Source organism: Vanellus vanellus, assembly GCF_965231255.1.
Source record: "Vanellus vanellus genome assembly, chromosome: 11".
NCBI classification, from domain to species: domain Eukaryota; kingdom Metazoa; phylum Chordata; class Aves; order Charadriiformes; family Charadriidae; genus Vanellus; species Vanellus vanellus.
The window spans coordinates 14,412,324-14,438,173 of record NC_138916.1 but is presented as its reverse complement, the minus strand read 5'-3'; the positions used below and the strand labels follow the sequence as shown (position 1 = coordinate 14,438,173).

The window sequence follows — 25,850 nt, the reverse complement described above, 5'->3', positions numbered from 1 at the left end:
AAAATTCTAGTGTACCTGAAAACTATTATCTGTTACATAACAGATATATAACCTTTGGGTTACGTATAAGCTTTGGGTCTATCAGTTCTGTGATATCAGAGGAATTAGGGTACAGATAATGGAGTAGAATTGCAGCTTTCTATATTGGAATATATATAAAAATAGTTAAAATGCCACTTATTCTGGGGTGCAGAATTTACTGCAGTAATTCCAACAGCTGCTCACAACTCAAGAGTTGTCTTCTCAATCTCACTACCAGATACTAAGGTGAAAACCTACACAGACATGCTATTTTCAGTCGGGGAAAAAAATACAATTGGGTAAAAAAAAATCTAGGAAAAAGACATCAAGAACACTTATTGTGAATTAATGGATTACAAACAGAGACGTAGTGACTTTTCACTACACAGACCAAGTCTGCAATAGCGTTTCATGCCCAATTTTGGCAAGGGCTTTGGTAACCATAAAAAGTTAGCTGCTGACCTTTTATAAAGCAAACACTTATTTACTTAATTGTAACTTTAGATAAACCAAGCTGATGTGCACCAGACAAACATCCCAGAATCTTCAACTGCATGTATAAAAGTGTAAGTATTGCTTGTTTTTTTCCTGGACTCTCTAAAGTTAGAATTTAAGCCTTCACACAAAGGTGATCACTGCTAGTTAACACAAAAGCTGTAAAGACACACAGAAGAGGCAGGCTTTTTGCAAAATCAAAACTGAAATGCACTACTTCAAAAAAAAAAAAAACAGTTCTGCAACAGTTAAGTGGTTCAGCTAGTGTATACAGAGTTATAAAATACTCCATGTATTTTACTTTACTTAATCTTTCTATAACTATATATCTATATTACTCTACATTTCAGTTAGACCTGTGGTTTGTTTCTGTTGAATAGAAGTCTATTTTAGCATGGAAATAGTATCTTTCGAAAATACACGGATCTTGTTACTTCTTTGATATTTATTCACATTTCTGAATTAATTGTTAAGTACAGACTGTCTTAACCCACTTGCTTCACCCTTCAGATTTTTTGTCTTTAAGTTCCGTCAGCCTTCAAATATTATTCTTATTCCTTAATCACATGCCCTGGCACAAGCCTCATTCCCTTCAGTAGTCCTCAATGTCCTCTGGGAAATTTGCCAGTTTTTGTCATCTGCCCCCATTCTCCTTTGGGAACACTAAAGGAATTAATTTCATTCTTTCCCCAAGCAATGGCTGTCTCTGCTGTTAACAGATACCCTTGGCATCTCTCATCCAACCAATACACAAAGGTATATGTCTCCTTAAGTGATCCTACAGTACTTAGAGATTTATCAAATGGTCTTTTGAGAAATACCTCTTTCATGGTCTCCATTTGCTCGTTTTAACATTTTCTAAAATAATTTAACTAAAAGATGGAGTGCTAATATTTCCATTTTGCATGTTCCCCTTTGGTTTTGTCAGTTTCAACAACTGTTTAGTTTGTACCTTTATACCAATGGGCACGACTGCACCTCTGTGTGTCAGATAGACAGATCTGTTGTTTCGACCTGGATGTTTTGATCAACTATATATACCATTTCTTCTGTTATTTTTCCACTACTACTTTGCCCAACGTCTTATCTGAACCCTTCCAGAATGAGGTCTAAGAAGTGTCTTGTGTTTCCTCAAGCACCAAAAAAAATATATCCAATTCTAGTACCTTTTCCTGCACATTAATTTCCTATTAAACAGTATTTCTTTCCCTGAACAGAGCCTTTTCCATCAACTTACTTTAAATTCCTTGCTCAATCCTACATTTGAAAATAAGTGGAAACTTTACCTTTGACCCACCCTGAGAAGAAGAATATTATCTGAGTTATGCATTGCAGCTTCTTACTGTAATGAATACTGGAAGTCATACCACAACTTTTCAATAAATGTACAATCAACTTCAATATATTCTATCGTTCCTTTTTGCTACTACCTTTATCAGATCCCGTCCCTCCTTTTTTTTTATTTTATGTTTACTTGACATCTGGGCAGGATTAAGCAACTTGCACTGTTACCAGTTGCTAGACAAGACAGCGCTTGTTGTGGTTACCTCTTTAACTTCCTCAGTTAAATACCTTCTGCTACTTGAGTTACAAACTCACCAAAGCAAAGGCTGCATCACTTACCAGCATAAGTTAGGTGCAAAACAAGCCAAAGCCTTTTATAAATTGTCCTTGGATTTGTTTACCCTGGAAGATCAACATTTTCTCAAAGAAACAGTTAAAGTTAACGAAAAGATATGGATTCATGAGATTTTTCCATATCAGTACATAACATGAAAGAAAGAACACTACTGAAATAAACATTAGATACAAATATTTAGCATCTCTATATCCAAATAAAGCGCACATTCTGCCTTCAGGCTGCTGTTGAGCCAAATACGAAGGAAGACCTAGAAAGATGACAGCTTAGCACTCAACAAACCTTGTCACAAAAACAGTTGTCCAATCTGACTGAATAGGTTACAGACATTAATTTCAGTATTACCAGTATAATCATCGACAGCCAACAGAAATACAGATCTCTCAGGCTTGGAACAAACAAGCAAAGTAGCTGAGGCTCCCAAACACCTTCCGTGAGAAGAAACCCACTGCTGCCACTTCCTGAAGCTACCGTGCCAATGTGGGGCTTTGAGTTGGCACTGTCATGCGATGTAGTGCAACCCATTCACCTGCCTGACAGAAAGGGGTTTCTCTCAACAGAGATAAGCAAAAGTATTAAAGAGAAACACACTATAAAACAGAAAAGAAAACCAGAGAAGAAGGGCTCAGGAAAAGATGAAGGTTCACCCAGGAAAAGATGAAAATACAGCATCTAGAAAAGGAGGGAAAACTCTAGAAACATATGATACCCTCTATAGGACAAATACATGTCATGCCAAGTTGGATAATAAATCGCTAGTTTGTGGAAGAACACCACAATGAACTCTTCAGGAAAAAACTGGTACCCTACAGCCTACATCTTTAACAGAGGCCTCCAAGTACCAACACGAACCCAGCATTAAATAACAAATCTTAATGACTAAACGAAAGACCCGAAGCCCCAAGCAAAAGAAGGAAACGGGGAGCCCTAGGACCAACACGGGAGGCTAGGAGGCAATAATAAAGGGGAGGACCCAGAGGTAAAGCTGAAGGAAAACACTCCAGAGGTGCCAGAGAGTGATGCTGCCACCTAGAAGGAGAAGGTCGAGGAATCCGCTGCGGCGGGCGGCCGTGAGCGGGCGCAGGGCGAACCACCCATCAACAGCAAAGCCCCCTCTGGGTCTGTGCCACCGCCGCGGCCGCGGGAGCTGCTCCCCTTACCTGGCTGGCTTTGTGAAACTGCTTCTTCAGCCCCGCCACCGACATCTTCCCCCCCGCAGCGGCGCTGCCCAGGCCCAGCGGCCGGCGGGTCCCGGCGGGTCGCGGGGGGTCCCGGCAGGTCCCCGCGGCCGCCCCGGCCTCTCGCTGTGTCACCCGCGCCGACGGCCCCGCCGCCCCGCGCGCAGGCAAACATCGCCTCCCCAGCGGGCCCGGCGGACGCCACCCAATTGGCCGCCGCCGGGGCCCATGCAAATGACAGAGCCGGCGCCGCCTGCCCATTGGCCACTTGCGGGGGCTATGCAAATGAGAGCGTAAAAGACGCCCAGGCTGCGGTGTCGCATGGAGACAGCGGCGAAGGGGCGGGGGAGCGTCGCGGCCGGCGGGAGGGAGGAGGGTGCCTGCGGGCAGAGGTACCGCCGCCGCTACAGCAAAGGGCATCCTTCCCCCTACGAAACACTTGCTAAAGCACCGAAAGGCCCATCTGTGAGCTCTCTGATTTCATCTAACTAGTCACGTTTCTAATAAGGCTCCAATTTTCTCTTTATAGGTCTCATTTCTTATATTTCCATGTAGCGTCTCTAGTTGAGTTCATTCACCTCAGCTCCATTATGCATCATAACTTAATTGTAGCTTTTAGCACATGAAAAAGTTCTTGCAGTGGTCCAGAACATGACTGGTTGGTGCTGTCCATCAGACCAAAGCCCACTGGGTCTCTCCAGTGATACCAACCCAGCAAACACTGACAACCAAAAATGACCAAAGCAGACCCTTAGAGCCATACATGAAATATATGGAAATGGTTTGTGCCCCCAAACCAGTGTCACCACAAGCACCCATTTTGTCGGAAAGGTGAGAGATTACAGGTGTGAAGGACCACGGCCTGAATGCCCCTCCAGTGAAGTACCTGGAGTGCCAACATGGAGCATCTCTTGGTGCTTCTGAGATTACTGCAGGAAAGAAGAGGAAATTTATCTCTTGTGATGCTCAGCCACTCCGTAGCTGCATTGATGCTGCTCGAGGCTCGGGAAGGCATAGCCTCCCACCCACTCTCTCCCTCCCGGGGGGACAGATGTACTAGAAAGAGCCATGCTGAAAGGTTTGTTTGCTTGGTTGGTATAGGATGCACCCACCATATGCCGAAATAGGACTGCATACCAGCAATGTGCTGATGAGTATGAGATGTGGTTACGATGTCTACAGAAAAAAGTTAAAAGTTTATCAAGAAGTTTGGGTTGGGACACAGCTGAGGCATAGAAGAATTTCCCTAACCTTGAATAGGATGGGAAACAAAACAATGTGTCTTATGTGTTCTTTTGCAGTTATTGACTTAGACATAATATAGCAAAAGAGAACTTCTGGACCAAATTGGAGCCAAGAGTGATTCCCAAACTAATTAATGCTAAAATTCACCCCCCTCTGTGAATAACAAGTATGCTAATCAGGTAACTTTCCTAAATGTTTTAAACATGAACTTAGATGCATATGTATAGATAGGAGTGTTGAATGAATCATTATAAACCAATCAGCTGTATTTTATAGTAATAAATATTGGGTGGTTTGAAACATGACATGTGCTGGTTGTTGTTAAATGCCCAGCACCCAATTCTGCAGAATTGAAATAAAACCAAATATCTCAACTCAGTATGTTGATTTGCTCTTGCACACCAGGTAAAGAACCCCCATTTAGGGGCAATAGTTATGCCTATGCTGGTAAAGCGTTTCCAGACTACACTCAGATCCTGGGGAAGATATGCTCTGCGGTGCAATGCTGCTCGATCCTGGCTGTAAAATCACTTGGGAGTTGGGATTCAGCTGAAACTTTTGCACGGACCTGGGAAGCAGTTCAAGGATGACCTTCGCTACCTGGAGCAGCACTCTCAGTGTTACTCGCGGTCATGCTTACTGCATTTGATAAAAATGGGTTGGCCATTTCCAGAGCGCGTTATAGTTACTTCTTTATAATAGCAAGGAGGACAACGGCAAAAAATACAAGAACTTTCAGAGTAATTGTCATGCTTTACACTGGGAGAAAGGAATCACTGTCACCTGTTAGAAACAATTGTATACCACTATGAAACAAAGGATAAAGACAAACATATTCAGGAATTAAGGAACTCCTACTGGCTATTCCGTGCGGAAGGACACTCTACATAGCAGAAGCAAAAGAGAAAGCAAAGAAAGGATAGCGCCAGTCAGCATTCACTCTGGAAGACAAACTGTGAGGTGGAGCCCTTCCAGGTTTTTTGGCTGAGTAATGTTTGAAGGAGGTCTGCAATCACCATGCTATCTGGTGCCACCTGTGTCTAGGGAAAGACCATATTCAGCTTCTTCACAAGTAAACATAATTACACCACAAGCACCTGATTTCAGCACCAATTTTTCCTCCTAATTGAAACAGGGAGCAAGATGTTAACTGTCTAGGCCAAATTGGGTATGGCTTAAATTAGTGATGTGTTTGTAGAGATCTCAGGTGAGAAAATAAGGCCTAAACTGAGAAATTGGAGTTCCGTAAAAGGCATTAAAGCAACCTCTTAGTGTACCATGGGATTACAGAGACAAGGTGGCTTTGAGCTTTAAGAAAGAATGGACCAGAAGCAAAGAAGGAAGGAGTTTGAAATAAGTCAAGGAGGGGATCAATGGCTTATGGAGTCACTGTGGCTGTTAGCTATAAAATTGGGTTAGATAAAGAACTTGAGTAAGGCTATATGTCCACAACTTCCTTTTTTTGAGTTTGTTTTTTCTTTTTATCCTGCTTGTAATCCAAGGGTAGCAACCATCTTGTCTCTGCTGAAGTGATACAAGAATTTGCAAGTGGGAAATGCCCTGTGGAAATTCAACTTCATAGCCTAATTTCTCAATGACACAGACAAGGTGTAAACCTAATTAGTGAGCCAACTTGAATGGTCCAAGTGTTAATGATTTGGTAGAGACACCCTGAAAAAGAGACTGGTATTCAGTTCAGATGTAAGCAAAAGTTATAGCTTGTAGCCGGTAATATACACCGGCTAAGCGAAAATGAAGAGCTTTATAATCACAAACATAGTTATATCTCATGGAAAAAAGGGACAGTGATTTGCAGATTATATTCGTTAAGTTTTACTTCGTTTACTTAATTCAGTCTGTAAAACGAGCAAAATTAGAAATAGTACAAAAACTATGAAGAGTGGTTCAGATAAATGATGACATGATGGAAAATAAGCTTTTATTAAAAAGAACCATTACAAGCAGAAGACAGGCCAAAGCAGAGTACTACATGGGCATAGTGAGAAATGCTTCACAGAGTCTGGCAAAGAGGGGGCCTTCAGGGCAAAAGTTCTAGCTGTCTGGATATTTAAACAACAATTACAGTCCTACTACTCAGTAAATCTCAAATTGCATGAGAACAACAGATGATGGCTCCAACATGCTATTGTTATTGAATCAGATGTGCTAAAAAGGACAGTGAAATTTGTACAAACTGAGAACTCCTAACGAGGCCCAAATCAAGGCAGTGACTAGAAAATATGTACTGGCTACTTATATGGGAGAACTGGGCTTGAAAATTGGTCCTGTGAAATTCAAATAAGATAGACATTTGGATAAATGGTTAAATTAATAATTCACTTGGATTTCAGTGTGGCTAATACTAAATAAAAAACAGTCAGCAGAAACTCAAACTGAAGATGTGGCAAACATAGGCATTTGGTTTTCAATGAACAAATTGGTAACCATAAGAGCTGAAATTGCAATAGCAGCCATATGAAATATTAGGTTTTCAGCAGAATGAAAACTAGAAATATTTTTTAAATGATCCAGAGGCATCTTAGCAGTTGAAATTACTTGGAATTTGAAGCCAACTACATCTGTGTTTGTTTGAACATCTCTTAAAAATAATGAGAAATCTGTCGGTGAAATGTGATCTGGGGTCTTCCGTATTTACCGCCACAAAAGAAAACATCAAAAAGGGGAGGAAAGATGAGTTTGTGATGAAATTCTATTGGATTTGATTCTGGGCCACACTGACTACCCAAGTAAAGTGCTTATTTACTCTTTAAGGCTTAAATATTCAAAACAAGTTATGGTGCATCAGTTTACCTTGCAATAAATTTCTACACATGGCATTAGAAGGAGACTTTGGATGCACTCACCTGATCCAGGACAAGAATAACTACAGGACAAACCAGTTTATTGAGTAACCACATCATTGCTTACCAAGATCGAGGTCATCGAGAGAAACCTATGAGAGACCCATAAAGGAGGTTTTCAACTGTATTTGAATTAGAGATTAGCAACCCCAAATTCTGGATTCATAGTAGAAAAATAAATGGAAACTACATGTGAATTCTCTACATTTCCCAAACTTCATCTTCAAAATACTGGCAATGGAGAAGGAGAGCAAAAACAAAAAAACAAACCAAATTGACCAAACAAAAAGACCCCAAGCCCTTACATTTTTATAGGCTTTTGTGGCTTTCAGCTTGAAAAAAAAAAATTGCTACATCAGAAATGGTACATCCAAAGCACTATGTTGAATAGGAGGGAAGGGGTGAAGAATTAGGCAAACAAAAGTGAGCAAGACTATCAGGCACAGATGTGATAACCACTAATCATCCATAAAGACTGTATGTATTTAATGACAGTGCCAATTACCTGCTTAATTTTTCATGTTAGTTGTCAAAATTGTGGTCATAAGCTGCATTTTTTTGGTCACAGGAAAAGAACACACTTGAAAACTAGTGCTTAGAAAATAAGCATTCTGAAAAGGTGATCCTCTATGAAAAGTATGCCATTTGTAAGAACAGTCAGCCAATACCCTGCTCTACAAAAGAAAACTTCTAGAAAGCTTTAAAAATAAAGCAGATTCAGCTATAAGGTTGTGTGCTCTTCTAAAAAGATCTTCCACAACTGTAGGAAAAAGAATGGAACACAACTGAATTGACACTGATACTTGAGTACTGACCCAAGTGAATGAAGTAATGTATAACATAATGTTCCAGAATGAAGTCCAAACAACTACAGCACTGGATAAAATTGGTCCCAAATTTCATCCATTTCATTACTTTCCCGGTGTCAGCTCCCATGTTTGATGTTGCAGGACAATCCTGGGAGCTGACACTGGGAAAACAATGCCAACAGCAAACTCAGAAGACAACGAAGTCAGAAGAGAATCCTTCTACAAAAAATGCCCAAGACAGTAAAGGACATCTCACCAGCCTGTTTTAGCATCCTTTCTATATACTTAAATGAAACAATTATTTAAAATTAAACAACTACAAAAAAAAAAAAAGCTGGTGATATGAAAATATATTCATGTACAGGAGCAGGCTAACACTGTGGTTTTGCTTCCAGAACATAAACAAGCAATCCTGAATATCAGAACACTTTCTGTGCAGATAAGCCAGCTCAGGAATTTCTGACACGGCTTTGCATTGCAGTATACATTTCATAAGAAAAGGAAAAGAACAGACAGGCTTCTCTACACAGCCAGCAGTGGCCAGAACTTGGAAAGCTCCCCATTCCACACAGACACTGCTGGCAGTTTGAGCAGGAATATGTGACCCTGGGGCCGGTAGACACTCTGGCTAACCTACTTCATTTGTTTAGGATGCTTATGTTTGCTCCCCAGATCTTCTAACTAAATGTAGCTAGTGAATTATTTTTGGCATACGTGATTGTTCTTCTCAAGCTGACTTTCCATATGTGTTGCTTTACCGTTATCCAGATCTTTGCTTCTCTTCTTGTCTCCTTCCTGTGTTTGTATTCCACATGCTTGTTTCTCCATGATCCTGCAGATACTTTCTGTCCTCACTTATTTTCCTAAATCTATGGCTGTTGTTCTGCAAGTGTCAACAAAACAAAAGCTTTTCAGGTCTTACGCCATTAATTAATAAATACAGTTCTAATTACATGTTTATTTTAAAAAGACATACAAACATTTTAGATGAACAAAAATCTATATTTCTTTTTTAAAGTTACGTATGTGTATACTGTAAGTAGGTACTCTAATTCTGAAAATGCAACCACCTACTTTTTTGTGTATGCAGCTCTGTCACACTGCAGCTTGTAAAAATTTTGCAATCCTAATCTTGCAAATTGTACTATGTGGATGGCCTCCTGAACAGCTCCTATGTGGAGATCTTGTAACTTTTAGGTGCCTATGTTGTTTCTGGTAGCAGTAAAAATAGAGTTTTTACTAGTAGCATACACAGTGCTCACAGACAACTCTAGATTGTTCAACAAAAATGAGTTACACATGTAAATTAGAATAAAGATGTGAATGTCCAAAAATCACTCCACAGTGGAGACAAACCTGGAAATAATGGAGTATTAGTTAGGGGTAATCCTGGATACCCAGAGCATTTTTATTTCCTCCATGTTTGAGATTTCTAACTTGATAAACCATTGAAAAAAACTGCAAGATGTTTTCCTTTGGGTAGGTCTATTTGTCCTAAAGGGAAATATTTCAGTTTTCTGACCAAATGGGAAAAGATGTCATTTAAACTTCAAATCTTGTTGTTTTCAGTACAGCAGCTTTACTTCACACACCTGGTCTGCCTGCTTCAGCCTCCCTTTCTGGCCCCCCTTACCTCAAGGGACTACGTTTCTCCTGATGCATATGTGGCCATGTGAGTGCCAAGGTGGACCTCTCTGTGTGAGTTTGGTCAGGAGAGTAGTGTATTGCTCTGTAGGACATGTAACCTAACCAGGAGCCCAGCCAGAGAGGGGGAGCTGAAGCAGGTCATTGCCAGGTGGAGCCTCTTCATGGAGGTGCAGCAAGGTAACAAACCCATGAGAAAAGGCTGTGTTGGGAAATGGACCCACAATTTTTTTTTTTTTTTCACTAAGGATAAGGGGAAAAAAAAAAAAATCTGTTCTATTGGAAAATACCAAAAAGAAACATGTAGCCACTTCTGAATTGAAATTTCTTAATCTCTTTTCTGGGGAAGAAAAGTCAACCCATTTTAAAAACTTATTTATTTTAAGACAACAACAAATGTTGATGTATCAGAAATAACCACATAAGGAACAACTCTCTTTTTGCTGGCCTTTCTGAAGTAGCTATGTTCCTTCTTATCAAAGAGTAAGGAAAAATAAACTGTAACTTGCAATGAGTCAATGCGGCAATGTGCTCTGATTTAAAAAAATTGCACCTGAGTTCTGCGCTGCTATTTCACAGGTGACAAAATAGAGCTACTAATTTTCTGCACACAGCTGCCAGCATTCATCAGAAAACGATGACATTCTCATGTTGACAATGCCACAGCCAGCACAAAATTTGAAACTGAAATGCAACTAGAAGAGTAATGCTGGCTTCAGGAAGGTGTAAAGGATATTCATCTTCACGTTAAAACTACTGTATCGTAAATGGTGAGGACTGTTTCACAGCAGAATGTTGTAGCTGTCTGGCATAAACTGGATCGTATTTACTGTTTGAAATCTTATCTAGAATTTCACATAACTAAACTTTAGTTATAGAACAAAGCTTTAAGTATCATCTTAATAAGTCTTGGTCTCTATAATGGTCCTTTTCAGTGGAAAAAGGATACATTGAAAAATAACATTTGCTGCTTTGCCTTGCTTAGAGAATGTAATTCACAAGCTTCTTTGATAATAATTTATTCAGCTTTATCAGGGAAAAAACATAATCGCCAAGAAATCTGAGCAAAATCTGAAAGAACAAAGACTGTATGTAATAAAAGGAGACAAATAGTAAAAAATAAAATAAAGTAAAAAATCCAGTGGTTTATCTTCTCCATATATAAATTCTATTTTAACTTTCTTCAGATTACAGGACAGAAAGTCATATGAACTCTGTGACACAGTGTCCTTATATAATGCACAACGTAGGCATTTCAAAGAATTTGACTGATGTTTAAAAGCAGTTTGAATATCAGTAAGTATCTTGTAGCAAGTTTGTGAATATTCAGATATACCTGATTTTAACAAAACTTTTACAGCATGGATCTTGTTTTGCTTTCTGTGTAATTTAATAGGTCTTTTGGGATCTACCATGTTTGAACATCTGGGAATCATCACATGTTGTCTGTTGATCAATGAGGCAACAGGAAAGGCATGATGTGACACAGATGTTAAATATGGCAATACTCCATGGACCAACTGGATCACAAATGGGAATGATCAGACTTTGAAAAATCTGATTAAGATTCATTGACTGCATAAAATTCCTTCCCCCCCCCCCCCCCTTGAATTTCCTAACCCTTCTGATAACAGTGGGTATTATCGTGGTCAAAGAATTATTGGAAACTGGTTCATTTGGAGGAACAAAGTGATGTAAATGAAGACAAGGACTTTTACTATCAAATGCTTTACAGGAAGATGAATACAACTTGCCAGGTCCCTGCTGCCTTGTCATGAAGATTAATGTCTACTTCTGGATAACTCTGCCCCTCCTTGTAAAACAAAGACCACATAAATCAAATTGATTGCATTAGTTTAAGCATCATGGTTAATTGAGAAACTGCCACTATACTAAGAAACCTTTCTCTCCCCTCATATGCAAAGAAGAAATAGTATATATTAATTCCTTTAACTGTTAACCATGAATGCCACCTTCTGGCTATGTACAGAAATGCCCTTTGAGAGCACTAGAGAAAAAAGCACAGCTTTCATTCTGTATTTACCACATAACCACTTCAATTAAATAGAAGTTAAAAATGTGTGAAATGGACATGACTCCTGATAGACTTCCTAGCTTGTTCGTTGAAATGTAAAGGTAGTCAGATATTTACTTTTCTGAAGAAATTGTGGAGTCTAAAATAATAAACACACCTGACATTCACTTTCTGTAGAAACAACCTGAAAACTGTTGTATTTAACAGTAACAGCTGAATCAATATAATGAATGAAATTCTGACCTTACTGAAGCTCACGGGACTTTTGCCACTGACTTCAGTGGGGCCCAAACTTTCAGCCTGTATTTTTTGAAAACTGCTCTTGTGAACTAGGGTTTGAATTTTCTAAAGTTTTTAAGGAAGCCAGGCGTGTATTCTTCTGCAATTCAGTGGGCACAGGATTTTAAAGAGGAAATGGGTACTATATAACAGTGATGGTAAGGAGCTTCGGAGTCAGACACCTCTCCTTCCCTAGGATAAAACCAGATTAGCTGTTACTTTTATTGCTTGAACTTCTCCAGCAATAGACTTCCAGTTTGGTGTTACTAGTACAGGTAAAAGCACATCATACGTACCAGAACATGCTCCTTGAAGCAATCATATTATCATGGTGTAATGGACTCCCAAATCAAAGAAAAATTCTACTTGAGCTGCTAGGATGATATACAGACAGCAGGGGAAACAAGCCAGGGAATTTCTCTCACCTGGGGAAGCAAATAAGAAGCGTTTCTCCAGTGCATGAAGAAGAATATTTGGGCAGACAGTAGCTGAAATCCCCTGCAGTTACAGATTGCTTCAACTCTACTGCATTGAACTTATCCCTTATTTTTTTTTACCTAGCTATTCCAGCTGCGTGATCTCTTGAAGACTTAAATTCTTGTGTCATAGTTAAAAATAATTTCAGTGAACCCAATTCTACAATTAGATAAACCTGTGGGAAATCAATTATCTCTTCTTAAATTCTTTTTGGTTCTGTCTATCAATTTCTTTACTGTGTCAAGTACAATGCAGTAGAAATTGTACACAAGCTGACAAGTCACTTAACCTTAATGTATACAGTGGACCACTTTTAATTTGCCTAATCTGTGACTCTAATATTTTTAATGTTGTTAGATATGCACTAATATCAAGGATTCGGTGAAACAGCATACATTGGAAGAGATTAAAAATAGTGACAGATATTGTATATTAATAAGTGATGACTGATTTGTTTGATAAAAGTTTTCCTTACAGTTAAAAACTTTCTATCTGAATATGAAAGATACAGGAAGGAAATGATGATTTTTATTACTTTTTCTATATGCTGCAAATGTGTGGTTCTTCTGCAATAAATAAAAATAGCGTGAAGCTTTATCAGATTTTTTTTTTACTCCTTTCTTTGGAGGAAGAAAATAAAAGATAGGGATTAAATTGAGCTTAAACTATAGCTATGCTCTTCCTAGAGCACCATGCTTGCTTGTTTTTCCTGATAGGTCATCTTGCAAATATGACCCAGGCACTGATACATGGAAGACAGGTACCCACTTACTCAATCCTTCTATACAAATTTTCACAAAGTTTGTTATTTTTCTCAGCTACTATCTGAGAAATCTGTAAGAAGCCATTTATAATTTTGACATGTATACTAAATTTTGACATATATACTAGGTAATGGAAAGCACATTTGTGAATCCCGCCTTTTTTCTCTTTTCCCTTCAACTTAAAACATCACGGGGCTTCTAAGATTCTTAAAGTACTATGCTTTTCCTTTAATGAGGGCAACTATGATCAGTGCATTGGGTGAGTTTGTGGGGTTTTTTTAAGGGGAAGGAGGAGTTGAGGAGACAAGTGCTCAAGGCAAAGAAAGAAAAATGTTCCAACGTGAGAGAAACTGTTCCAACAATTTACTCTAATATTAGTGATACTATCTCCAATCTGTAGATGGCAGTGATCTTCCACTGCCAGCTTCAGGAGGAAAGGAGGGGTGGTGGCGGTGAAATCCTAAAATTAAAACCACTATGCAAAACAGATGTGAAGTTAATTTAATTCTATATACCGATCTTATTTTTAAACTAAAACCTATTCAAAGATATAGGAAGGTATACCCCTTATTGTATTTCCTTCATGTAATAAGGAAAATACGCCATGCTATTTAGAACCTACAAACATCTGTATCAAAGGATTTTGATGACAAATTCCAGAATATTGTGTTTCGGAATTTATCTATGATCAAAACCCTATGCTGGCATTCTGGACACAATGTACATACCTTTGATACATTTCATTATTTTAAACATGTTTATTCAAATAATATCTGCATTTTTCCTCCCAAACCCCTCTGGATACTTAGCAACCTCCGTCATCACTTGTTCAGCAGGTCTGTATCACCTGTTTAATTTTTCGCTATTTTTCTCTTGACACTTGCATTAGTTTTCACTTTCATTCAAATAAAACGTAGTAAACAGTGTGTAAGGCTGTCAAGGTATACTTCAGTGAAGGGCGTGATGTGAAGCCCATTGAAATCAAAGAGAGCACTTCTATTCATTCCAGTGGACTTAGAATCTTGCCTCCAAAAATCTAGCTTGCTTGGTGACTGGCAGAGAGAATTTTCAAGTATAGCACGAAGTCTAACCTTCCGATTTGCCACTACTTTCAGTTGTGGCTTGTTTTTTTCTTAATAATTCTGCCTACAGGATTTTAAAACATGATGCTTTTAATTAAGATCAGACTATAAAAACGACAATGTTTTTCAAGTTCTATTTTAAGTATCACATAGGCTCCTAGCATTAGATTTTAAATGGTATCTAGATACACAAATGCAGATGAGGTGACTAATAGGATTTCAAACAGCATCTAAATAGCATTTTAAATTTTTCTTCTGAAGATTATAAATATCACTGAGATTTTGGGGTTTGTGCCTACAAAGATGCCTACAATGCATGTACATGCAAGTAAGACACAGAGAAGTACCTAAGTCAGTTAATTTCTTAATATCCATTGTTTTCGGTGGAAAGTATATCACTGCAAAGAGCAAAACATGCAAAACTATTCATCTGCTTCTAAGGCAGCCCAGTTCACTTTAAATGGCGTGAGTATTAGATACCTTAGAGTGACTCCAGGTTGAGACATTCCCCAGCAAATCATGAGAAATTCTTTGTGCCAGGTTCCTCCATTTAACATTAAGCCATTTGGTTCCTTGCTGCTGGAAGATATTCTGCCACATCAGTACACCTAATTTGCAGTCACTCTTGTTCCACTGCAGTCGAGTGGTGTCTTGTCATTGATGTGACCAGTGGCAATTTTGAAAACTTCTAGTGCAGAAAGACAGTATAAATTACTGTGCATCGCTTAAATCCTTTTTGGAAATCTTAGCTGGGAGTTATCTCCTTTTGCACAGGGATGTATCACATCCAATATATTCTGGAAAAAAAAAGGGCATACAGTCTTCATCCCAATAGCAGGCTTTCCACCCATTCCAGTAGGAAGATAAAACAATCTACCTGACATCACTGTCTTAAAAGCTTTCTCTACATGCATCCCACATTTTCTCCTCTGAATTCTGTTAATTCTTTTTTGCAACACCAAATAGCTTTTCCTCTTCCTGACTGACCACACTCTTCAGTTCTTTGAAAAACAGCAGCAGTTTCTCTATCCAATCTATCCACATTGCTTAACCTGCAGTTCTAAAAAGGGATTTGTTTTTTGATAAGTGAATGTTTAATCTTTTATATTCCGTTGTCAGAAAAATAATCCATTAATCTGTTCCCAGTATGCAGTACACAGTTTCATAATATGTACTCTCACCCCAAAAAAGGATGGGAAAGGGCAGCTAACGAGGGATGTATGGCCTTATTCCTGTTTATTTACACATGTGCATGTGTATATATCCAGACTTGCTCTTTTCCCTCACACTACTGGCAGGGAAAATAGGGCACAGTACAGAAAATTATTTTTTTTAACCTGCTTATATTTCCCCCCTCAAAAAAAAAGACTATTTTGAGATGTTAAATAAAACTTGGGTTTAATATATCTACTCATCCGCTAAATGCACACAGTAAAGTCCCTTCTTTGGGAGTTACTCTTGGCCACTTCATGAAAATGTCAACATCAGAATTTTCAAAAAAACCTCAGTTTAGTAAGCCATTGGCTCAGTTTGCTTTAGATACACTTACAAGACTGTTTGCAGCATGAATTCAAAGCGTGCTAGGACTCTGTATAACCCTCCCATAGCTTCTAGTCATGCTGCCTGACTTGCACTGTTACTGTCTATCCTTCCTCCCTTCTGCTTCTTCTCGTTCTCACTCTTCTGCTCCCTCTCTTCATCTTTCTAATTCATTCCACATGCCCTTGAATATGTACCATGTAAGCTGCTGTTTTGCATTCAACATTTGTTTATCCTGGGACTTATCACAGTATCTGAGAATCTCATAACTTTCACAGATTTTTATCCTCTTGAAGCCTTTGTGAAACAAGGAAGTATATGCCAATTTACAGATGGGGAGTGGTCACACTGTAGATTAAGTGAGGTGCTCAGAGCCCTGCTTAGCCGTGGGAGCTGTATTCAAGTATTTCTTGGCTTCTGATCTCCTGTATAGATTGAACATTCCTGTCGAACTACATCTTCTGCAATGCAGTCTCCTTTAGCAGTGAGGACAGGCCATCACTCTAGCCTTTTGGCTCCAGAGACTTCTGGGAGATATGGACTGGCTGGGGAGACTCTTTTTACATTAGAACAGGGACACGAGACACAAATTCAGAAATTTCAGAAAACCCCATTGTGACTTTTCAAAATCCAAATTTATGAATGGGTAGAAAAGGGAATGTGTGTGGAAATCAAAGCATCCTAAAAAAAATATATAATCAAATTCATGCAAAGCAGATACTTTACTCAAAAACAGTTAATGATCTAAAAAAGTTGGCTTCTGAAGAAAATTCTGTAATGGCCCTAGTTGTATCATAGACTGGAAGAAAGAGCACATAACTAATAAAGATTTCACTACAGTTAATCCTTCCTCCTCATTTCAGAGTACCCGCTGTGAGGACAGCATACTTTTTTTGCAATAAAATTCACCTACCTGTACATCAGCACGGTTAGAACAGCCTCTTAATGTTTGTTCAAAATTAATTTTTTTGGAGTTGTCGAAACATAGGAATGTGTATCCATGTTTTACGTCTGAAAGGGGTAGCTTCCAAAGCAGTGAAATAAAAGCTCACATAAGGATTGAGGCTGGCAACATGTGAAATTTGGGTGCCAGATTATTAAGTATTCTGATTTAGCCATGATGTGAAACTCCACAGTGAGGTCTACAAACAGCTCTGTTGATACTGAGGTAGTGACCTCTGAGGCTCTCATGTGACTGGGCTGCCAATGGGCTGTCTGGTCCACCAGGGTGCCACTTTCCTTTGATTTATCTTTGAGTCTGAGGAATTTTTTTTCAGCGTAGTAAGAAAATCCTATTTCAAATTCATTATTAGAAATATCTATGCTGTCTGGCCCCAGTGGATAAATCCTAGTAACTAGATATGTATTTTCCATGGACCTATGCACTGACTTTAAAACAAGCCTCATGCAGATAGATGTCTGGTTTTCCTTATTAATTAAAGGAGATGGGGAAAGGAAGAGAAAGGGGAATATATAGTTCACTTACCTAAGAAAAGCTGTGCAGCTGAGTGTGATCTTTTGTATAAGGCAGAAAATATGCATCTAATCAATTGTACTCTCTTGGAATCTTAAAAAAAAGGTGTTTTATAGCAAATGTTATCATAGAAACTTAGGGATAAAATAAACATTCCAACTGCTTCTGCACTTTTATGCAGACCAAATACAGTTATCAAAGCTAGAGTAAAAAAAAAAATTAAAAAGGAAAGTAATTGAATGAAGTGTTTGTATTTGTGTAAAACTACTCTGGTAGTGAGCTGGTATCTCCCATTCTCAGGACTCAAAATGTTTAGCCTAGTGAAAATGTTTCAAAACTGACACACAGAAAGAGTCTGCATTCTGCTGCAAGCCTAACTTCCACTGACCTGTTTAAAAATAAGGCAAGACACAATGTCAACACTAAGAAGAGAAGGTTAAATTACAGTCCTCGTATACTTGATGGGTATTGCATAAGAAAGCCTTTTTCAGTAAATCAGTTTAGTGCTACTGTCTGTTCAGTATTAAAAACATTGCAGTATAATCAAAAGTTTCTAGATCTATCACAAAACAGTGAAGGTAGCATCACTACAGGCTACAATAAATATCTTAAATCTCACCAGAAATCTGATCAGAGGAATTAATATGTCTGCTGAAGTTTTGCAGAAACAGGCTTTTTTGCCTCTATGCCCAACTACCTAAAATTGCCCACATAATTAGAAATGTAACTTAGTCTCTACTCAACGTTTTAGACGAGACAGGCAGGAGAATATTGTCATCTTCTCCACCCTCACAGCAATTACAGCTGCTGTTAGACAGTTAGATGCCTGCAAAGAACATAGTCCAACTAGTTTCAAGAAGTGTGATAATGCTAAAAGCTAACAAAAATACACAGCATCAGCTGATCAGACTCTAAACATAACACAAAGGGCACTGCACCTTGCTGGATTTTCCTTGAAAACTTCCAAAAAAATTTACCTTTGGCACAGAGGGAGACTGCAGTGCGCTCAACGTTTTACTTAAGGCTATGAGTCTACCACATGGGGCTAGACTTGAGACAATACCATTATTGGATTTTTCCTTATATTTTTACTCTCTGAGGGATGCTCTTTTTCAACATCATTATTATTCTATTTTTTGCTTCATATTTTCAGATACATAAATACATGGAAGCATTTTACAAGAGTTCCAAAGCTTCCTGAGAAGTGACTGACCTTTATAACTCTTGGAGTATGTGCAGTTAATTGAAAAGTTCTCCTCTCCATATATTTTCTCTAAACAATGGAGAAAATATATATGTTAAACAGAACCCCATCCAGGTATGTGTGTAAACTTGAGAGAAGAATGCAAAAGAGTTATTTATAAGAGGATGAAAATGTTAAGTATTATTTATACAGTGCCAAATATATTCTTGGTTCTTATCTGTTCTTACAAGCAGCACTTTGTTCATATATGGAAGAAGCAATTTGAAGCCATGGCAGCTGAACTACAGTAATTTTGCTATAATGGCAAGGAAAAGATGCCAACAAAGTACCTTTTATGTGCATGTTAAACTTAGCTTTGGTTGACAGTGTGCCCACTGCAAAACATACACAATACCTATAGGAATGATAAACAGAGCCTTCCCCAAAGAAGATTTTATTCACTTCTGCTGTAATTTGGTTACTAACTTAGTGCATAATTTAATCTATCAGTTCCTTATCTATAAAAGGGATGCATCAGGACTTTTGTTAGTCTTGTGCAGACACATTTGAATGTCTTTTGAGCAGAAGCTATCCTGCTTAGTGCGTTGTACCACACCTACTATCCCAAAGCCCCAGTTAAGACTGAGGCCTCAAAGTACAACTGTAATAACCAATACAGTATGGAACATTAATTTTCTTATGGTAGCTGCAGCCCTTAAGACTTTAAACACGGAAAAACAAACAACCAAACCCAAACTATTGTTTGACATATAAAGAATATGAAGGAAAGAGTTCTGGATTTAAAATACCTTAGTAATAAGGCTAATAAAATATCTTAGTAATATTTTCCGAACCTCTAGACACATTTACTATGATCACATCTCTTTTTAAGTCTTGTAAGCTAACGCTGTCTTATTAACTTTTAATATATGAAAAATATGCACTACAGGAAATGTAATGTTACTAATGAGGTAAAGATCTTCCCCCTCACTGTTATTTCCTGTCCATCTCCGTGGTAAGTAACCATGTATCTTTGTACATATGGACATGTACAAGATAAGTGGAATAGCTACTTACCCATCTTCAGTCCCTGCGGACCTTGATTAGCTAGTAAAAAGGCAGAGGCCACATCAACCAATGCTCTACAAAAGAAATCCAAAGAAGTACATAAAGATTCTGCCCTCGTAGTGCCAGCTAGTGAGATTTTCATACATGGGGAATACAGACTTGGATCTTCTAAAGCTAAAAGATCTTGCAAATCACAGTTTTGTCCCATCACCAATACTTTTCAATAAGATAAATACAAAGAAATCTGCATTAAAAGCACAGAGAAATACTCCCAATTCCAGAAAGTATCTCATACTTTTAACTCAACAGCAATATTCCCCTTGTTAGAAAAGTGGAGGAACTGTGTTTGCTTGTTAAACACAGCATTCAAAAAAGAAACCTTTTCCTTACTGAGGATTGTACACAGCTTTCACGTACTTTTCTGCAAGCCACATACAGACATATTTTTTTCTAATACAAAATGGAACCCTTCTGCAGTTTAATCAAGAGTTAAATTGGCAGGACTCAAATGATACTAAAAAAAAGTCACATTAAGTTTCTAAGGGTCATTACTAAAAACATGTGGAATGTTCCCTCCAGTAACTTTGGAAGTTAATTATACTGTCTGGACACTCAGAGTATTCCTCATAGGCAAAGAACAAAACATGTTAGTGTTAAAGGCCATACAGAAAGCACTCTCTTGCTTCCCTCTCTGTCCATCTTCTTGTCCCTGGCCCTCCCTGCCACCCTGGCCAAGCCCTAAAGACAATAAGCACAAGAAATAGCGTGATCATCCAAGGAGTGCTGGAAAGTACTGTTATAAACAGGCAAGCAATATCAAACATGTCATAGCTGGCAGCAAGCAGAAAAGAGTACTGCAGGCTGACCCCTGGGGATATGGACATCTAGTAATGATTGGGAGGGACGCCTGGCAGGTGGGAGGCAGGAAGAGCGAAGAATGCTCTGCCTTACCTCCTGCATACACTAGCTTGGTGTATGCAGGAACTAAGATACTCCACAAGCAAGGCTACGTGTTCCACATCACTCGTTCAAATGGTCTCAATTCAATTTCAAAGGTCACCCCACTGTAGTGAGCTCCCGTCTCTGCTGTTGTTCTCATTTGGCTGGAGAGGGCTTTGTGTAAGGTTAACAGTGCATCAGAATATTTGTCAGTCATTACCTGTTAGTTATTTGATTGTAAACGCTGGCTGTAGAGCTGGTGCATAATTTAATTTTCTTTTGAGCTAGAAAAATAGTTTAGTAAGTAAACATGGCTTGAGAAAAAGATGACAAGTCATGGTCTGCAACAAGTTATGTCTCATCTAGATAGTTAAATTTTTAAAGACACTTATTAATCATGATTAAAGGGTTTGTAGGTCACTGGTGACCAATCCTGCAGATAGAATAGCAAATTATAGCATTCCCTTATTACAAAGGGTTTGAAAATTTGGGTATAGCTCCTGAAAACCACTGGAGGAGATGAACCTGTATATGTAGCCCCACGGTCCACGTGGGGTAATAAGACACCTGCAGGCCAGAAAAAGGATTGCTACCCAGATATCCCTGCAATAGAGGTAGGCTGACCACAAGGGTTAGAAAAAAAAGAAAGAAAAGGATTTCAAAGGATGTAAGATATGCCTGTAATTAAGCTAAGAAGGCCTCACAAGAAGTGAACTCTGTATATGTTAAGAAAATAATTCCTTTCATTTTAATCTTATTTTTCTTTCAAAATCATTGCTACTTTTGGACTACCTTGGATTCCTGTTTAGCAAACTTTTAGCTAGGATGATCGCTTCAGGAAAAATGATGTATGTCCTCACAGAGGAGAAAACTCAAAGGTGAGATACAGTCAATATAGCTCAGGGGTGTAGAAAGGTGTTTTTCTAAAGGGCTGTGTTGGCTTCTCCCGGAGTCCAATGACAAAAGAACATAAATGAGAAAGCTAGCACTGGCGTTGGACGTCATGGTCTCCATCCATGTGATATATGAGTAGCTCCTGTTTGATATGTGATAAATCTTGTTTGCCCATTGCTTTTTTCTTAGTTCCCGATCTTGACAATTGTTAGTATTTTCAAAACAGAAATCCTACAAAAAGAAGGAAGGTTAGTTCTAGTAAGACCATGTAAGTCTGAAAGCAAAAGTGTCCATTCTGTTTACTTTGGAAAAGCTTCTTTTAATACTACTCCTACAAGCTCTCTGTCATTACAAAGTAATCTCTTCTCCTTTTAAAAAAAGATATTCTCAAGAATAAGAAGAAAAACTCAAGAAAAGCTGGCTTAAGCCACTGGTCAAAACAAAAAACACCCCAAACCAGCAAACCATGCAGAGCAGACCAAGCGCTGAATTAAAGCCAACTCATGTGAATTTCAGGTCAACCAATGGCTAATAGCAGCTCCACAGGGATTAGAAGCGCTGCCTGCTACTAAACTGAGCAACCATAAATGTAAACTCACTCATCCATTGAAGTCGTGTTGAACATTTACTGAAGCATGACTTAAATCAATACATAGAATTCCAGATAAGCTGGTGAAAATTTGTTCAGCAAACGAATACAGTAGAATCTGATTTAAAGGGGGTATTCAAATCTCCCTGATACTACCTTTTTCTTGAAAGGTTGATTCAATACAAATCTGCTTTGTAGTACTTCCAACAGCTTTAGATTTCCTGACCTCCAGCGAGATGGAGGCTAATTGCAGTTTTCCTGGATGTCTAAAAATGTATCTTTTTTGGAATGGCACATTGGGCATTGTGTCACTACGTGAAGTGCAGTCCTGCCTGTGCTGAGTTTCCATAAATTAAATAACATTTGGTAAATGCCAAGAATATCAGGTGATCTCCATCCATGTAACATTACAGAATCCTTGCTCTTGTTGACTGATCTAGATTCCTAAGATTAGCCTGTTGGAACTATCTAGAGTGATATGGGGTTTATTTATAAGCTCCGGTATACCTGCTCATAATTTATTTATAATAATTATAATAATTTATTTTATAAATCAATTAGCTTCCATTGATTTCCTTCCAATTTACTGAGTGAAATATCTTCTGCCTGTTGTTATACTGCTTATTTAAGTTGGGTAAACGTCCTTTATATCTACTTCCTACACTGCAGGATGATGCCCTGAAAATTCATTTTTTTGATTACATTTTTATTTTAAAATTACTTTGAAAAGTTTACTAAAAGGAAGGTGACAAGCCAACTAAGGCATGTTGATAAACCGTTATTATCTTAACTTTACTTTAAAACAGAAGCAAACTAACAGGAAGAATATATAACCAACCAGATGAAAATACCTTCCATAAGGAAAACAATAAATAAAAGGTAGAACTAGAACAAATGCACAGACTGTTCTGTGAAATAGTATTTCTGAGCTTAAGGAAACTCACTCAGATCTGGGTCATCGGGTTAGAAAGAACTGAGTTAGTGAAAGAAAGATTACTGTCCTTCTAATTTAGTATAGCAGACAAATAGCAAAACGATTTCAACAAATTGCTTCTGACATTATATAACATAGAGTTATGCACACTGCAGCTTAAACAAGTTGATATAGTTCTTAAAAAAATAAAGGTGGGGAATGTAAATTTGCCCTCCGTGCCCCTCTTCTTCTACCAACATACCCACACATAAGGAGATGATGTGCAAAAGGTATATATCTAGGTTCTCTGCAAGAGCCCCCCCCAGAAATAATAAATTAAAAATCAATTGTTTGCTTTTAATATCCCCTTACGTTCCTTATTAAAAAAAAAGAAAGGAAAAATTGAAAACTTTTAAAAAACAATGTAACCACCACATCTCAGAGAAAAATCAGTTTACTATAAAAGATTCTCGGTGAAACTTTAACATATATAGCTAAAAGGCCTGAAATATTTTACGTATTTTATGACCTAACGTAAGACAACAACATAGAAAGACAACAGTAGACGAACACTGCTGCCATAACAACCAAATTTGTTCATGTAAAATAAACCCATGCTATGAATGGTACACTGGATTAATATACATGAAAATCAACAGGTTCCCTCTTCAGACAAGAAGACCTTGGAGCACCATGCTACAATCCATTGCAAGTAGACGAATATGGTCATAAGAAACTTGAGATGGCATAACTGTGGCATTGCACATATGTTTGAAATAGGCTGGAATCAAAATTTTGTTCCAAATGAGTCGTATTGGGTATTCCTAGCACTGCATGAAAGGCTTTGCCTTCTATTACCTTGTGTTTGGATTATGCAAAATAATAATATACCTTGCAAATCTATATGATTTAACAGTGAATGATTGCAAAGCATTTATAAATGTTAAGGATGATGTGATACTTGATGCGTGATGCAACTGGGGAATATGATCCATATTTTAGCAGTGAAAGGACTGAGATACAGACTGGTTAAGGGGTTTGACCTAAAAAATGATATAAAAAATGGGCATTCACCATCTCTCTCAGGTTCCATAGTTATGCCTTAGCCAGACGAATGCCTTACCCCCTACCTGCTGTTCAAACCACACCTCACTGAAAGTCAGTCTAAATATACTCTAAATATATGTGAAATTAATTCTCACCTTTTGAGGCTGCAGAGACAAGGTGCATTTTGAAAGGCATTTTGCCTCAACATTCCCTTTCACCAACATCTAAACTTTTTTTTTTCTTTTCCCTAGAAGAGATGATGATCCTACTTTAGTATAAATTGCTACACAGGGGGAAAACAATGAGAATTTCTCTTTCTCTTTGCATGTAATCACCTGTACTCAGTTATTCAGATACAATTGCTATATATTTACAGGCCCAAATAAAACGGATATAATTCAGACAAACTGGTAAAATTATTTTAAATAATTTAATTTCATAAATTTAAAAATTATTATTGTGTAGAAGTGAAAATCAGATTCACAAGTAGTTTTTGTGCTCACTACAGGTGAAAGGCTAAAGATCCCAAATGGGGGTATGTTTTAAAGCTCATGGAGACTATTGAAAAAAACTTACAAAGGTTTCAGCAGTTACTACATCAAGCCTGTGGCCAACAGGGTGAAATTGAAGCTTATTTGACTTCTGCAAAGCTGCAGGAGCACTTAATCACTAATGATCTGGTCTGTCTCAGACAGCTGGGAATTTTGCAATAGCCCTCGCTGGGGCCAGCATTTTATATCTGGTTTCTCTTTCCTTTGGTAAGGTCCCCAAAACCTTACATGTTTTGATATCAACCCAATCCCCTCTCCACCAAACTGTCTTCTGAATCAGCCCCTAAAAGAACACCATACTGGCCGTATGTACTGTAGGAAGAATAATCTCAGTTCTCTGCCATGTGCCCCATGTGGTATCTTAAAAAATGACTGATTGCTGCATGATTGTTCTGCTTTTCCCTGTAGCTCCTGGGCTGACTATATATCTTCGGGTGTGTTAAGGTACAATGCCAGACTAAAATCTGCCTTCTTAAACAAACTCCCAATAGCTCTGATATCACTTTTAATTTATATTATAATTTCTAAAATCTAGTTGCTCCCTGGTGATTATTTTTTTTTTCCACAAGCGCATCTGGAGCTGAGAAACCGTTTTTTGCAGGAAGCAACCATGTGTGTTAAATGACACCCTTCTACGCCTCTTGCTTCTCAGTGCAATCTGACCTCTTTCACCAGAGTGGCCAGTTGAGTCCCACAGCTTCTGGGCAGTTCTTACTGTTTTACCTAAAGCAAAAAATTCCTGGGAGTGTCCACAAATATGAACCGGCATCTGTTCTTTTCCTGTTGTTTCTTCTTTGAAAATATAAACAGAATGTTAATTACCTTGCCCTGATTTTATCCTGCTGCTCAGTTTGTTTCCTTTTAACTTCTGAATCTATTACCACCTGCCAATTTGTCTAATCCTGTATTCTGGCAGATGTAAGGTTTTAGCTGAGGTTCCTGCAATGATCCTGAAGGAAAATGAGCCATATTCTACTCGACTCAAAATCCAAATCTGTTACAAACGTTACTTCATTATTTGCACAAATTGGAATCTACATACGGAAACTTATTTCATAAATTTGTTCATGGATATATTCTGGAGAGCTTGATGACCTCTCATGTGCAATAAAATGAGTCACAGG

The 25,850-nt window shown here is 38.2% G+C and overlaps 1 protein-coding gene across 2 annotated transcripts in view; it reads right to left on the bottom strand.

The window, feature by feature from the left end:
* Positions 1–3,360, bottom strand: part of SH3GL3 (SH3 domain containing GRB2 like 3, endophilin A3) — a gene marked incomplete at both ends in the record, with an annotated part of 60,440 nt that extends 57,080 nt beyond the window's left edge. For both annotated transcript variants that reach the window (XM_082488760.1, XM_082488761.1), the window contains one exon: positions 3,316–3,360. In XM_082488760.1, the coding sequence (XP_082344886.1) occupies positions 3,316–3,360 (45 nt within the window). The remainder of the gene's footprint in view (positions 1–3,315) is intronic.
* Positions 3,361–25,850: the final 22,490 nt, after the last annotated feature.